Source organism: Lonchura striata, chromosome 3 (genome assembly GCF_046129695.1).
Source record: "Lonchura striata isolate bLonStr1 chromosome 3, bLonStr1.mat, whole genome shotgun sequence".
Classification (NCBI taxonomy): domain Eukaryota; kingdom Metazoa; phylum Chordata; class Aves; order Passeriformes; family Estrildidae; genus Lonchura; species Lonchura striata.
In genome coordinates, this window is record NC_134605.1 from 18,391,048 (window position 1) to 18,407,545 (window position 16,498).

A 16,498-nucleotide genomic window follows, 5' to 3' on the forward strand; every position below is an offset into this window, starting at 1 on the left:
ATTGCAGTGAAACGTATGTTTGTATGTGAGAGAGACAATCAGTGCCAAATGCAGATTTTTTTTTTTTTTAGGATAATAACAGCAAAGCTTGGTGTTGGTTTCTGGTTTCCATCCAGATCCCCATGCTCTTGGATGTTTTGAGTTTGCTGCATCAGGAGACTTAGCATGGGTTTGGTTTTTATAATATCCGTGCTGCAACTTCTGTGCCCAGACGTGGCTCTGCTCAGGGTTTTCCCATGCAAGCAGCAGGGCTGTGCTGCTGGAGGATGGCCAGAGCCTGGAGATCTGCCTGGCCAGGCCACACCAGCCACGTCCTGCTTCTGTTTTTTCCCATCCCCAGCCAAGCCTGCATCAATCCAAGGCACAGCACTTGAGGCTCCTGCAGCGCCTTTGCTCATGGCTGGCCGGAACCCACAGTCCTTCCCCAGCAGGCTTGATTATTTTCAAACTTGCTATATCTTCCTAGGGTGCATTTCTCACTAGCCAACACTGATTTTTTTATTTCTATTACTGAGCTGAGATAGAGGAATGCTGGGCTGACACATATGCTCTAAATTATGCTGCTGTATCTCCGGTGCTGTCAGTCATAGTGTACCCAGGCCGAGGATCTTGCAGACACTCCAGCAGCAGGTACCTAAGGATCAAAGGTTTAGATCTGTTCTTGCTGTCACAAATGTTTTATATCTAGTTTCTCCTTGAGGGGAGTTGGGGGGAGGATGGGCTGGTACATCTGAGGAGTACACGCACCCTGGGGCATCGTTGCTGTGACCTGAACTTCATCTCCCTGTGCCTGTGTGTTGAGGACCAGCTCTGGGCTACAGAAACACCTTCCTCTGCAAAATGTGTTTGTTGAGATGAGGACATGGGTCACCAGTGCTTTTTGACAGGGGGATGGTGTCTGACAGGCGGGCACTGGCAGGTCCTGAGCTCCAGCTGAGCCCTGAGAGTTTGCCCTGTAGGTCAGTACCCCACAGTCTCTGCTGCCCCTGCATCACATGTGTTAGGGCAGCTCTCATGTTTTCTGGTGATGCTTTTAAATCTATTGGAGAAGGTGAGCTTTCACCAGGAATTTCTCCACTGCTACCACAATAGCTGCTTGACATGGTCTGGACTGGGCTAGGCTGTAGCACATCACTGCACAGTGGGCATATGGCAGAAAGGCTCTCTGCAAAGGCTCGGGGCATTTTGGTTAGTCACCAGCAAGGGTTTTCCTCTGCTCTTCCCATTCTGCTAAGAGTGAGAGGTGGAAAAAGGGAAAAAAAGCCCTTGTACTGGAACTGCTCAGCACAGGCCATGCTTCCACCCAGTGGGAGCCTTGTAACTTAACTGTAGGAGCAGGGAAGCTGAGGCATGGTTGGAGGGAGTCCAGGGCTTTTCCAGAACCAGAAATCAAGTGCAGAAGTGGGGAGTTTGGTCTGACAGCATTTCTTGTTCTTGCTGAGCTCCTTCCTTTGAGCAGGTCATGCCTTGGTGCTGTCTTGGTGCATCTCTGCTCCCCAAAGCAGTTAGCTGTCAGAGGGAAGGGGAAGGGTGAAGCTGGTGGCTTCTTAAAGGCAGCTAAAGCCACTCATGTAACTATCTTGTGTATTTGCAATTATTGTATTTTTGTTTAATATCTATTTTTATGTTATATGTGGGTTTTTATAACCTTTCCCTCCCTTGGAGACACTTCACATTCATATGCTGCTGTTACTTATCACCCCTCTTGTTGCTGCCTGCCTTGGAAAGGTGGCTGCTCAGGGAAGGATAGTAGCATTAGTTTCTAAAGCTGTGTAAATATCCTCATGGAAGCAATTACCTGATAGATTACCCCTAGCTTTGCTGCTGTGAAAAGGCCATGTTGGGTCAAGGATGCTGACTATATTAACAGCATGATCCCTTCCTTCTTGGGAGGAGTGTTTGGGATTAACCTCCTGATTTTTAAAGGGCTGGGTTCAAAGCAGGACCCTCAGAGCAAGGATCTGCTTGGCTGGCTCCTTTATTCTTCCCTCCCTGTTCCCTTTTCCCTTTCCTTTCCCCTGATGTGCCCTGTCCTGGGCTGTCCTCTGGCATGCAGGAGCCACAGCTCCACGGGGAATGAGAAGACCTTCCCTGACCTCTGAGATGTTCCAGCTCTTGGTTTGGTAGGATTTTGGCTGTTATGCAGGAGGAGGAGCAAAGCTCAGCTGGAGACAGAGTACAGCTATGGGCTCCTAAGTACTAAATCATCTGCTGCTCCTGCTGAAGCCTGGGAAGGCTGGCTCGACCTTCATGGCTGGGAAGCAGCTCGTGTCTGTCCTGAAAGGCACAGAAGGAAAACAAAACATTGTCTGTCCATGTAGGAACTCCCTTTTGCCACTTTATTTACCCACCATTGCTCTGGGCTCTCCTCTATATATTTCACCTCTTGTGATCCTGGGGATGTGCTGAACCTGGCTGATGGGGGGGCACACATGGGGTGTTGCCTTAATTTCTTTCCCAGTTAGTGCCCTTTGTAATTGCTGATGACCTTTGGGGAGCAGCTCCTGCACTCACCCACACACCAGCCATGCAGCTAGCAGAGGATGGCACTGAGTGGGGCAGAGGGCTGGGGAGGGGCTGCCTCTGGGGCACCAGTTAATGTGGCTCCATGGCCCCCGAGATGCTCTTTGGCATCTCCTGGCACCCTGGTGAGCCCAGAGAGGGTTGCTAGGGGATCCCCTTTGGTAAGGGGCAAAGGCATTTTTGGGAATTAGCAGGTGGAGAATGATGGAGAGAGCCCAGGGGAGGTGTGTGTATCCCACTGCTGATGGGGGTGGCAGTGGCAGTACTGGTGAGGGACTGCTCCCATCAGCTCAGGGAATTTGGCTTGGGAATTGATGCTCAACTCATTGTGGGGCTGCTGCCAGTCCAGATGTTTTTCACTTATTTTGGGTTTTTAAAACCTGAAATCTTAAAAAATAAGTGAAAGCAGAGACTCTTAAAATGTATTTTGTCTGGTTTGCCATCTAGAATTACTGTTTGTAAACCCATTAGAAGAGTTCACAGTTGCCGTGGACTTGGACTGGCATTGCTCATCCTTGGGGCTGTGGGAAAACCCAGAAGACCTTTTTTGGAGAGAAACTTGGGGAGACTGATGCAGCCCAAGCACAAGCAGTTGAACTGAGAAGTCCTGCAGCATCCCAGGAAAGCTGTGGTCAGGCGTAGGAGGAAATGACCAAAAATCCTCTCCATCCTTCAGCTTGACTCTCAGCACAGACAGAGCTGGGTCTTCTCTTTTGTCCAGTCAGCAGCTTGGTTTGTGCTGACCTCCTAAATATTCAGCTCATTATACACTCTAACATATAAATAAAACAGAAGCAGGCAGCAATATTCTCCAGGAGGATATAATCGGCTTCCTTTCCTTTTTAATTATGCAGGATTTGTCTCCATGTGTCAGGCTATCCTATGGGCTAATTTATAATTTTAAAGAGTTAAGATCTGTGTTCTTTATGTAGTGAGACTCTTATGAACACACCTGATTTTGGGGGTCCAAGATGAAAGAACGTCTTTCTAGGTGGAGAAATGCAAGGAATTTTGTTATTGGATGTTGTTTCTAGAGGTCGGTGGCTGGATCCTGCATTCTTTTCCATCATCACAGAGAGGTACAAGGTTCTTCACGATGCTGGAGATGGTGAGGGTCACCATGGGAATTCCTGGGCTCTGTCTGGGGTGTGTGATGCTGGCTGGCTGCTAGCATGCATTGCCTGTCCCTCTGTAGAGACAGGATGGTGGCCTGGTGCTACAGCCAGTGGATAGGAGCATTGTCCACATATGGAGCTCTAGCTCTGGCTGCCTGTGGGAGTTGTGGATATATTTTAACCTGGCACCACTGCCAGTGCAGCAGTTGCTTGCTGATAAGTGTGGTGTGAACTGTGAGCTGACTTGTTTTCTCCTAAGGGAAGCCCTTGAAACAAAATTTGGCTTTTCATCAAAGCAATGAATCTGTCATCTTCCCCTCTATGCAGCTTGGAGTCCCCTGCTCCTGATTTGTGAATAAATTCCCCATTTTGGTGACTGCCCCGGCCATCAATTTTAAAATTAAAGCTTTGGTGCCCTTACTGGAAAAAGATCAGTAATTCTCCAGTGGCTTTTCATGCTGTTATATTAGGCTAGAGACTTGAGCATATTTAAGCCTCTGGAGGGTGTTTCAGACCATGTATAATGCTTACCACAGATGCAAACAATAAGATACACAAATTGCTGGTTCTATCTGTGATTGACTTAATGGCAGCCCAGATTCCTTAGCCCTGGGTCAGCTGCTTGCACTGACTCGGTGGCCAGCAACCTGTGCTGATGCTGGTTGAGTGTAGGGACAATTGGAGGAAGATGCTGAAGAGCCTTCTCCAAGACCTTGAGGGGCATGTTTCCATCCAGGCTGAAGCTGCAGCTGTACTTAGTGAGGGTCAAGTCTTCATCCAGTTCCTGAAGGTCACATCTTTTTCCATGGCCCCTTTCCAGCCTTTGTCACTCTTGTTGCCTGATGCAGCAGGTGCCTTGATTGCCTAAATGTGTGTGGGCACCAAAGGAGAGATCCAGGCTGTGCCCACGCAGGAGGTAGTGGGCAGAAAAGGTGTGGACAGTGTGGTCTTGGCCTCAGGGCCAAGTGAGAAAGTGGAACACTGAAAGGTCCTCAAGGACTCGTGCTCCCTGCTGAGCCAGCAGAGGAGGAGGAGATACTCCATAATTTGAAGACGGAGCAGAATGCCTGTGGATGTGCATGAGCAGGAAAGGGTCAGTGGCAATGAGAAGCTTGATGGTGAATGTTCAAAGCTTCTCCAGGGACCCCAGCTGCAGGGCAGGCTTTGCTGGAGAAGTGCTTTGCTTTAATTAGGTATCTGTATTAATATTTTATTTGATTTTTCTTTTGTTTTGTTCTTAGTTCCCCCAAAGTGGGGTCATTACAGACTCAGATCAGAAGCTTTTCTTTGAGAGACAAAAAAAATTACCTCCAAGCAGGGGGAGGTGCTGGTCTTCCTTGGAGGAGGGTGGGATCCTGGATCTGCTGCATGTCCCCATGGGGTCGCCGAGGAGCTGCCACCAAGGTTCTCATGCATGTTGTACTCGGGTACCGGTGCAGGAGGAAGAGGAGTTTCACAGCCCTCAAATAAATGAGCTGGAGCTATAATCTCCGTGGGTCAGAAAACTAATTAGGGCAGATCATGGTCAGGCCCTGAGCTACCTCCATTCCCAGTGTGTGATTTGTGTCAGCACAAAGCAGGGCCACTGAGCCAGTGAAGCACGTAAGCAAGTACTTAACTTCAAGCATTTCTGTCGCTTCCTACAAATGCCTGCAGTCACTTAAGTTTGTATTTATACAAAGTGCTTGATTGTCTTAGGGATTGTGCAGTTTGGGGAAGGAGGGTAAGAGGAAAGAGGTGACTTCCAGGGTTGGTGTGAATTTGATGCTGAATGGTACCTGATGCACTGGAGGATGTGATGCAGGATGAGTACAAAGCCTGTTTTCCAAAGACCTACAGCCTACTTTTGCTACCACCACATCCTTTTTGGATGGAACAGAGACTGGCTGTGGTGCTGCCTGTCTCCCCCTTGTATCCTAGGCCATCAGGATGCACAGCACTGCTCGCTCAGGGCTAATCCGAGGCACTGGGCTCTGGGGTTGAGAAAACTACACCAAAACTTGATTGCAGGATCTTGTGCCTCACTGCTCCATCTGGGTTATTCAAGGATGTGGATGAAGGCAGTCTGACACTGTCCCACTTCTTTTCCCTCTGATGCTGCTGACCCTCTTAAGTGCATATGCTGGCACCGGGGGACAAGGAGGGATGAGCCCTATCCTGTTTGAAGTATTATAATCCTTTCAGATGGCATTAATGCCTGGGCCAGCAGCAGCTCTATAATTGAACCTCCTGTTTGTAGGGGCCCTGCGCTTCAGTGAGACTTCTAAATCTCATTTGTATAATGCCTGGTTGCAATTCCTGCTGAAAGATTGCCCTCTGCCTCCAGTGCCCCTGAGCCTGCTGAGCACAAGGATGTCCTCACTGGCAGAGGAGTGACACAGCGTGACCAGGCAGCAGCGTGCTGCCTGGCATCTGAGTTTCCAGAGTTTTCACGTGTTCATTGGACCTTGTGATAGGCTGATGGAATTTTTAATTTCTCCCTCCCCTCCTGTTTTTTAATGCCTGAGTCCCAGGGAATGGGCTCAGTGGCAAGTGCTCAGTCAGGTGTTACATAGGGATGAGATTTTTCAGGGAAAGCTAGGTTTGAGGGGAATCAACATTTGGCTTTTGCCAGACTCCTTTGGGGTCATCTTTGTACCTGCACAGGCAAAACCTTTTTTTCTGGCCAAATGGGTTCCCTGGAAAACCCTGTCAACTCTGCCAGCCCTCTGGGCTGGCTTGGGTTTGCTGCCTCTTGAAAGGATGCTCATGGCACTGGTCCAATTCACTCTGGTCTGAAGGCAGAACCCAGCAGCCCCCAAAGGAAAATGGCTCTTATTTTAACAAAGGCTTATTAAGTTCTTTATGTTAAAACAGTGCCACAAAAGAAGAAAGTGAATCAGAATCTCCCTTTGGCTACACTGCCCACTCCTGGTCTTGCTGGGCAGCTGGAGGCTGGCCCTGAGGGTGGTGTGACCTGCCTGTCCCCAGTCATTGCTGGCTCCTCTTGGAGGCTTTTCACCTGACGTGCCCTTTCAGTGCTGGGCTGCCTCTGGGTGGCCAAAGTGCTGCCACAGCTGCCCGTTCCCTGCCCAGCGTCCAGCCTGGCCTGGCCTCCCATGCCCTGCCGGGGACGCCGCGGGCCCGCCGCAGCCGGCTGGGCTGCTTCTTCCTCCTTCCCGCTCCAGCAATCCCTGCTGTACTGTAATCACACAATTATTATGCCGTTAAAATGTCACATTCACAGAAATCCACATAAACAAGGCATTAGCAGTTGCCAGGAAATTGTAGTTTTACTGCTAATGACCCATTTTCCCCCCGCAGCACCACTTGGTTTTTTCTTAAATATTATTTTTTTCCCTTCTTAGTTTCTTTGGTATTTTTTTGTCTTGTTTTGTTTCTGAGCTGTGATTTAAGAGGCAGATGACAAATTACATCTTTGCACTGAGAGGCTTTTAATCTTTAATGTACAGTTACAGTGAAAAGCTGCCTCTGTGCCTGCTCTGGGCTGTGTGCCCTAAGCCAACGAGGGTGATGGGTGGTTTTGGAGGAGGTGCCTTTAGTGGGTCATTTTTTGGGGGGTGCTTTACTGAAATGGCAGAGAAAGCTCTTGGTGAAGCCTGTGCTTGGCTGAGTGCTGGTGTGAGATGGAAGCTTCTCTCCACAATAAGTTTTGTCCCTTTCTTTTTGTGGGTGTCCCTCTCCTTGACCACCCCTGTGTACTCCCCTGTGTGGTGTTGGAAGAGGCAGCACTTGTTTGCCAAGAGCAGACAGCCACCACTTGGTTATATTTTTCTTTTCTTTCCTTCTGTTCATTGAGTGGCTCTAACTCTTTTAAGCGTTGACTGTGTTTCCTATAATTATTACCAGTCATTAAACTGCTGTGTTGAAAGAGAAATTACCTAATTCCAAAAAAAAAAAAAGAAAATTTATTACTAGTACGTGAGAGAAAATGTGTAGCAAACTTGAAGAGATGAGCCCTGTAGAAGATAAATAGAAAGGCAAGTGGAGTATTGACTTGATCCCTTTCTAGTGCAGGGTAATTTGGCCTCTAAAGTGAGTTAGATCATAATAAATTAAATTTAGATTTCTGCACATCAGTTAAATAACTCCCAAGACAGAATTCTGGTGTGAGGAAGAGGTGATAATACATTGTGGAAATATTAGAATGAAGACCTTATCTGGTAACCTGTAACCAATGTGCTCTCCCTGGGTGAGCACAGGGGATTTTTCCTGATGCTTTATCTCTCATTGACTGTCTCGGATCAGGTGCAGGTGAGAAACAGGTGAGTCCCTGTGTGCAGGTTGGTGAGGTCTCCTGTCTCCTGCTGCTTGCACAGCTGGGAGCTTTTCATGCCTTCCTCTCCTGCTTTGAGCAGCTGTGTTTTGCAGAGGTCACTGTGCACCTGTGTCTGAGCTGAGCATTCTGCTCCAATTTCAGTTACCCTTTTAGGGAGGCTTGGGATGGAAAGAACACCCAGAAGATTTGGGTGGGTGATGTAGATCAAAAGCAAATGACCGACCCCCAGTATCTACCTCTGGCTGAGAAAGTGAACCCAATCCCTGGTCTTGTTTTGTGGCCAGATAGGGATTAAAATAACTCTTTAATCTCTGGCATCTAGTTACTGTAAATCTCAGGTGTTTACTTAATTACCCAATATTTAGTACCCATCCCACTGATAGCTTTCCTCAGTCCAAAAAGGAGAACCTGGGTGAATCAAGGTGGGCTGGTGTCTCTCAGGTGGAGATTGCACAGGAATATTAATTAGTCACTGCAGAGTAAACCAGGAATGCAACCCTGAAATGCAAGGTATATCCAGAGCAGGATGAGAGGTGAATGCTGTGGGGTAAGGTAGTTGTCCATTTACTGCTGGGACCCCGCCCCTGATAACAGCACATTACTGGAGTTAGATGGATGCTGGGAAAATGCCATCCCAGACCCTGGAGGACCCTGCCATATGCCAAACCTTGCTTCTGCTGCCTGGCCAGAGCATTGCTGCCCTTGTAGCAGGTACAGAAGCTCCAGATTTCTTGGGGAAATCCACCAGCCCTCCCACCTGAGCCATCAGATTCTTGCCCAGCTGCACCCTTCTAGCTGATCCAAGGCTGACATCCAACTGACATCACAAAAACCAAAACAACATATATACACACACACACCTTACAGCCTTAAGTGTTGTGTGGCCGCTTTTGAAAGCCATCTCTCTTATTAAGTTTGATAAAACCAACTTTTATTTTTCTTCACAGCATTAAAATTTAGGGACTGCAGTTCTGGTGGTTGTTTCAGCAGCACCAGGCCTCCTGGGGTCATCGTGAAATCTTATAAACATCAGGCTGTCGCTGGCTCCGCGATGCAATCGCCTCACTTTTCCCTGATCTTTTACTGCGGTGCTAAATCATGTTTTGCAAGATGCCTTAGAAAAAACCCAACATAAACAGCATTTATCACCCTGTGCACGTCGGCCCTCCTGAAATTCCGTGGCTGGGTTATGTGCGTCCTCCTCGTAAAACTCCTGCAGGGACCTTACTGGTTTCATAACTTTCTCCCAGCCTTGAATAACTTTATTCCAGTCCTGAATAACTTCCTCTCAGTATGGCTGGTGACTCAGGGGTTTCTTCTGATCTTCTTGCACTGGGGTCGGTGCTGGAGGAGGTCCTGGGTAGGCCATGGGGTCAGGACCGGGGAGGATGGATACAACCCTGTATCTGGAATGCCCTGCATCCCTGGAATTTCTTGGCTCTTGGGAGTGCTCATGTCACTGTAACCCAGAGAAATGTGAGGCATCCTATAGCTGGAGGTGCCTGGCTTGCTTCTGTGATGGTTCACTTTCAGGAGCCAGTGCTCCCTCCTCCCCTTCCTGTGACCACAAAAAAATGCACTGCCAGATGCGAGTAAAATCAATTATGGGATAAAAATCGCCCTTTTCAAAAGCTTCATTTTGCACTATTAGCAGGCAAAATCAGCTTTGAGATGGTGTGAACTGAGGAGGGGAAAAAAAAAAAGAAAAGCAGAAGAAAAGATCAATTATTGGATAAGATCACAATTTTCTTTAGGGCTGAGATGTCTGTAAATGTTTGCATCTCTCAGTGTTACAGGTAGGCTGAGATCAAAGAGGTTGTGCTGCTGTAGCGATGAGATCTTATCGGTTCTGTTTTGTGCTGGCTGCCTCAGATGCTGCCAGAGGATGCTTGAACCCCCGACAGCTTCTGTTGCTCAGGGATGCTTCAACTCAGACAGCACCGAACCATCAAGAAATGCTTAAACTCCCCCAAAGTTGTTGCAGCTCCTGGGTAACCCCAAAATGCAGCTTTTCCATCCTTCTGGAGTGAGGAGGACCACACAGACACGTGCTTTCCTGATGTTCTCCCTGTGGTAGGGGTGAAATCCTCAGTGGGAGACATGTGGTGGCAAAGATGGACTGAAATTGGGTTGGGAGCATGATGGCCCCCTTCTTCCAGGGCCCTGTTGCTGGAGCTGGGGCTAGGATGTGGCTGTGGAAATGCAGGATTACTCCTTTCCTACCTGAAGGGTTATGGGGGCAATGGGTCATGTGATGTAAAATAGCTTTGTTTTTTGCCTGCAGAAAAATGAAAACTCTTACAAAATGTTTGTATGTTTTCTTGAGATGGTGCTGCTTGAGAGGGACATCCACCAGAGACCTGAATTTGGGTTCAAATTAGTAATTTTTATTCAAATTGGAAGCTCTCTTTGACATATTGTTTCAGGACATGAGGACAAAGAATAAACTCTGAAGACCTTACCGGGACTCCTGGTTAGCCTGCTCTTGCAGCACTTGCCCACGTTGCAGGGCTGACCGACCTCCGGCGGGCTCGGGAGCACCTCTGGAGCGGGGTCAGGCGTCCTCCAGTCTCTGCTGTCTCTAACGGGGCTGACTTTGTGCGCGCAGGAATCGGACGTGGACTGGGACGACCTTTGGGATCAGTTTGAAGAGCGGAGGTACCTGAGTGCCCGGAGGTGGAAGGGCGGCGAGGACCCGTACCGGCTGCATGCCTTTAACCAGCGGGAGAGCGAGAGGATCCCCAGTGACCGCGCTGTCCGCGACACCCGCCATCACAGGTTCTGCCTCCCCCTGGCTCTTCCCGGTCTCCTTCACCAAACTTCATGGCATGGGGGCGTGGTCCTGTTCCCCTTCAGGGCTGTGGTTTTGGGCTGCCACTGGGTGCTCTTGGGATTGGGTCTGCCTGGGTTGTGTTTCTGGAATGGAGTCTTTGCTTGATTTCTTGGCATGTCCAGAAGTCTTAAACCTGTTAATTGAAACTGTATAAATTACTCGAGAACTATAGGGAAAGGAAGGAAAGGCCTTTATTTTCCCTTCAGAAAAGTAATGGGTTTGTAAGAGCAAGTGTCACTGATGGGCAGTCTTTACTGGTGCTGGGAACTCTTGCTCTGCAGATGCAATGAGGTGATGCAAGGGGGATAAAATAACTGTTGAGTGTTGAAATTGCTCTGCAGAGAGAGGAGTGGGGAATAAGGGGTAATTGCTGAGTGAGGAGAGAAGGGTACGAGCTTGTTTGGTTGCTAGCCACTCCAGCACCACTGAAGGTCAGAAATACCCTTTGGTGCCCAAAGGAGCTGTTGGGAAAGGCAACTTGACTTGCAGCAACAGTTGCCTTGTAGATGGAGCTGCACTCCGCTGTCAGTGTGAGAGGGGTGGGGTGGGAGTTTTAATACTTGCTGAGGTCTCAGCTGTAGTCTCCCTCTGGTTGTCTTTCCAAACTCACTGGGGAAGAGCTGTCCTCCCTGAAGGTCGGTGGGGTTGTTAGTTTGCTGGATGGAGTGATGCGAGGATGTCCCAGTGGGGAAGGAAAAGCTCCCAAAGTCCCCTCAATGCAGTTTTCCTCCTTGGCATCTGAGGACACAGAGTACGCCTGGCTCCTGCTGTCCGTCACCAGTCCACAGCTGGTGCAAGATCTTTCCATGGAGCTGTGCCTGGCATTATGTCCCAGCTTGCTGGCAGCAGCTGTCTCTACTTCCTTGTCCTGGGAGCCCTTCTGGGGAAGTCCTGCTCTGGTGGGAGCTCTGTGCTGGACCCAGCCATGGCACCCTGCTGCCCGTGCTGCACCTTGCTTCCAGATCAGAGCGACTCCACTCCTGGCATCTGACCCAACTCTGAACTTCCCCTATTCCAGTTCAAATGCAGCACTTAGGCTGAAATGCTGAAACAGCACCAGTTCCCCAGCCCTGTAGCAAGCCATGTGCTTATTTATTTATTTAGCTTCTTTTTGTTGTAAGGACCAGATGCTCCTTTCTCCGGAGAGGAGCTGTCAGCCCTGACGGACGCCTGTTATAGCTGAGCAGAGAGCGAATGTGCTATTCCTGGAGAGAATTAATGCCAGGGATATTAACCATCTGCCCTATTAAAAGGGAAGATTGGCTCGGTTGCCCCTTGCCTACCCTCACTGTGCGGTGGCAGCCACCTTGTTCCTGGGCGGGCAGATGTGGCACCGAGTGCTCCTGTGAAAGAAGAGTTCTCATTAAGGAGGAAGTGAGGGCACAACACGTGGGAGGGGCTGGGGCTAATTTAATTTGTTTCCAATTTCCTTAACCCGGTAATTGGATTCTGATTTATTGAATATGCCTGAGGAATGCTGCGGATGATGCACCATTAGCCAAGTATTAGAGTAGCCACGGAGGAAATGGAGCTGCTGGCAGATCTGGGGGAGGCAGGTGCTGATGGAGAGAATGGAGGAGGGAGAAGGATGGAGGACTGGCGGTTGAGGGAGAGAGAAAAGTGCAGAGCTGAGCCCTCTCTGGAAAAATAATCCTTACTTAGAGCACAGTTGTCCTGGGAGCTGCTGCAGGTGGTGGGTGGTCAGGCCCTGCCATGCAACCTGGAAGCTGGTCTGGAATTGTGCAGCAGAAATGTGTGAGAAAGCATGGATAAGCATGGCCTGCTCTTGGAGCAGGGAGAAGTTGCTGGTGGCTGTGCAAGAACGTATAAAGAGAATGCAGCATGGGATTGACTAGATGCCCTCCTGTGAAGGGGAGAGCAGGGTTGTGTGGACCAGGCTATTGTGAGAGAAAGGACACCCAGAGTGCTCCTGCTGCGTGTCCTACTGGAGGCTGTGTTTAGAGGCTTGGTTTCAATGGAGAAGCTGGATTAAGCTGCTCAGAGTGAACACAGAGTCGGGTCTGAATTCTTCTCTAGCTGACTTGAGGCAATTGAGGACCCCACACTAAGGGGCACCACTGTGTCTAAAGGCTCCTGCCCAGCTTGTGCAAGAGTTTAGGAGGCTTTGGAGAAGGTCTTATCCATCATTTCAGCTCATTGCCATTGATGAGCAACTTCTCCTTCAGCCTCTCATTGAGATGTTGTGCTCTGCTCTGTGACAAGGTTTCCAGTGTGTTGGCTCTCCATCCTTCATGCCTCTGTATGATGTGTGGCAGCACTGAGATGGACCTTCAGATCATGGTAATCTCAGAGACCCACACATTTGATCCTAATCCTAGGGACTGGGATGTGGGAATGCTGCTCCTTACAGCTTCTCTGTGGTGTGTTTTTCATTAGGATGGTTGCAGAAAGTTTCCTGGTGTTTCCTCTGCTAATCCAGCCAAGCATCTGGACTTTCCAGTGATAGCTGAATATACAAAATCTGGCAAGGACTGAGCAGCAAGCTCCTTGCCAGGAGGTCATGGAGAGGGCAAATACTTTCAATGGGATGGGATGTGGCACTGACAGCCAGTTGCTTAGCAATGTTTGCTGGATTGATTTTGTTTTTAAATTGCAGCCAGTGGAATAGTTTCAGATGGAGAGGAATTGTAGTCTTCCAAGAAATCAGAGCAGGAGAAACTGTGGTGGCTCTCTTTGCCTGCCTCTGGCTAGTTCTGCAGGGCTATGAACTTTAGCTTGGTTTGTGGGTGATTTCAGCCAGGGAACTGTCATGCTTTCTGTGGACTACTTTGTGTCACTTGGCCTGGGAGATCTCACAGCTGGATCATTGCTCCTGGTGACCTTCTTGTGTTTTCACTGCCATTAACTCCATTCCTGGTTGTACGTTGACTAAGCCCTTGGACCACATAAAGGGCTGCCCTTCTCCAAGGAGAAGACCTTGGATGGTCCTGTGGTGGTGCATCCCATCCCCCACAAAAGTCAAGGTTAAAACATCCTGGTGATTGCTTCAGCAGACCGGACCTGGAGCTTGGTGGCACATCCAGACTGTGCACAGCCAGCTCATGCCTCTGGAGTGGGTGGCTAATCTCCATCCACCACGGTGGCCACATGCACTTGGAATTACCTCATCCCCACATCCCACCTCCTACAACTCCCACCGGCAAACTGCGGGACCGAAGCGGCAGGGAATGAGTCAGTGCCAGGCGAGGGGCGGGGGGAGAGGAGCTGAGCTTTCCAATATTGCTCAGCGGCTTGGAAAGCCGACAGGGGGGACGTGTCGCCCCCAGCCAGAAGATTTTGTCATGATGGCTCCTGGGCTTTTTCCATCTGTGGCAGACAGCTCCTGGGGAGGCTGGTATTCACCACGCCAGTGCTCCATATGCTGCTTGGGCTGACCTCCGCCTCCCAGCGCTCCACTAGGTTTGATGGATGTGCAGATGCTGTTGTGGCTGCCAGGCTCGGCTGGGACCGCGCGGCACGGCCAGCACCGGCCTGAGCGGGGGTTTGTGCTGGCTGAGGGTGGCAAAGCAGAGAGGGGAAATTAGGGATAAGGAGAGGATATCAGAGGCTAGAGGAGAGGTGAGAGCCTCCAGCAGACTTTTCCAGTTATGCAGATCATGTCAGCCAGCTTCAGGCATCTCCCAGTGTCTGTTTTTCTCTATTTGTTTTGCTTTTTACTTCAACAGTGCCGGTACATGTTTAGTAGTGCTGTCTCAAGAACTGATAAAGCAAGAAGGCTGAGGATGTAGCCCTCTCAAATTCTAGCATAAGACTGCATTTTTGAAATTCCCTCCTTCTCCGAGTCACAAGTGCTTTACAAGAGGTTCTACCTACCCAACTGAAATTTAATTTTACAGCTGCTTAGGGGTGTGTTTGTGTGTGTGTGTCTGAGGTAGAGAAAGCAGCTGCTAAGATCAAGTTGTGATTGAAACATGAGGCTGGCAGGAATGCTACAAGCATGAAGGTCAGGTGTTACATTGTCTGCTGAAGGTGAGAGCATCCTGGCAGCCCAGAAGCCAGGTCCTGCCAACTTGTGCCCCCTAGAAAAGCTCTGCTGTTATAGTGTGTCCTATTCTCTTTGAGGACAACAGCACACACTCTTAAGATTTCCTCCAGATTTATTCTCTTAAATCCTTATGCTAAGCCAGCTGGATAGTATCCCTTGGATAGGGAGGCTGCTTAGGACTGGTTGCTTTGCTCATATGGACTGTTTTTGGAGGGATGGGAAGATGCAGGTGATGGCTATGAGGTTTTCCTAAGGCAGAGCGCTACTGTCTTGTATTCTCAAGGTCCAGAAATGCCAGGATTTCAGCCCTCAGGCAGCAGCATTACACACTGCAGTGCTGTTTTGACCTATTAATTTCAGCTTGTATCCCAAGGGTGCAGAGCTTGCACATTCCACATCACAGTGGAGCAGCTGTAGTTGGGGTAGGCAAAAATACCTGGCTGTGCTGAGTGTGGGGATGACTGAGAAGAATAGGTGGTCCTGAGGGTCACCTCTGCTGGCTGTGGTACCTGTGTACACAGTCACCTAGGGCTGAGCGTGGCTCTCTGCCCTTCCCTGTGTCCCACTTGAACACAGCTGGCACATGGCACGTAGGAGCACCTGTTGGCTTCCCTGTGCAGATGACAAGAGGGCAGCTGTGGCAAGTGCAGGCTTTGGAGGGGCTCCATTTTTGGGTGAGCTGATGATTGCCACCCAGGAATGTCAAGCCCTGGGAATATGGTATTGTCTTCTTGGGAATGAGGAGTCCAAGGGGAGAAAAGCTGACAGCATTGCCTTTGGTTTAGCATGTTTATGATGCCCTTGGACTTCTCACATTGCCTTGTCTTCTTCCAACTTCCTTTCCCTCCAGACCAAAACTAGTTTGAGGTTGTTCTTGAGGTGAACACTGGGTCTCAGCAGCCATAAATGTATTTTTTGCCCCACAGAGATGTCTAAACATTTTACCTTTCTTGCCTGGTTTCTTGAGAATCCCCAGAGGAAGAACTTAATGTTTGGAGACCAACATGTATGGAAAAGCCCAGGCAGGACATAGTGTGGGCTCTGCTCTGCTGTCCTCATTGGTATGTGAACATTAAACCTGCAGAAGCAGGTCAGTCCCTAGCAGATGACCAAACCCACTTTGAATTTGAAGGAAGGTTTGTAGGGACCTAGATGGACCTTGCACAATTGAGAGCAGAACCAAACCGGTAGATTTTTGAGGTCTCCTGTTATCTTTCACTTTGCTGACTCCATACATTTCTTGCTTTGGCCTCTGGACTGTAGCTGGTCTAATCCACTTTCCTGTGTAATACAGACTAAGTCTTGAGGGATTATTATTTTTAAAATGTGCTTACTCAAGCAGTGTCTTGTGAGTTGCTGGCTTGGGGTGTGCTGTGTGGTAGAGCAGGGCAAGTGGTGGTGTGGGCAGGGGTGCATGTGCTTGTGATCTCCTTGTGCCTGATGCTTCTGGGTGCGTCTGCTTGGGGCAGAGAGGTGGTGGGGCAGGACAGAGCAGAGGAGTCTTGACTGCAGTGCAGATGGATGGACCCCTACCCATGAGGTTGGATGAAGGAGGGAGCCAGGTGAGGAGGATGGGAGACAGGGAGTGCTCAGATGCTGCCACATCTCTGGACCTGGCATTGGTGAAGGCTGGAGGAGGTGTCCTCTTGTGGCCAGGTGTCTGTGCTGCTGGCTTTGCTCTGTCCTGTGCCCTTTTGTGTGGGTGCTCACCCATGAGAAGTGCATGATGCCCTGAGAGGAGA

General features: G+C 49.4%; 1 protein-coding gene across 1 annotated transcript in view; it reads left to right on the forward strand.

Moving 5' to 3' along the window:
* Positions 1-16,498, forward strand: part of GALNT14 (polypeptide N-acetylgalactosaminyltransferase 14) — a 90,814-nt gene that overhangs the window by 22,360 nt on the left and 51,956 nt on the right. The window contains exon 2 of the mRNA XM_021537019.3: positions 10,526-10,695. Within this exon, the coding sequence (XP_021392694.2) occupies positions 10,526-10,695 (170 nt within the window). The remainder of the gene's footprint in view (positions 1-10,525; positions 10,696-16,498) is intronic.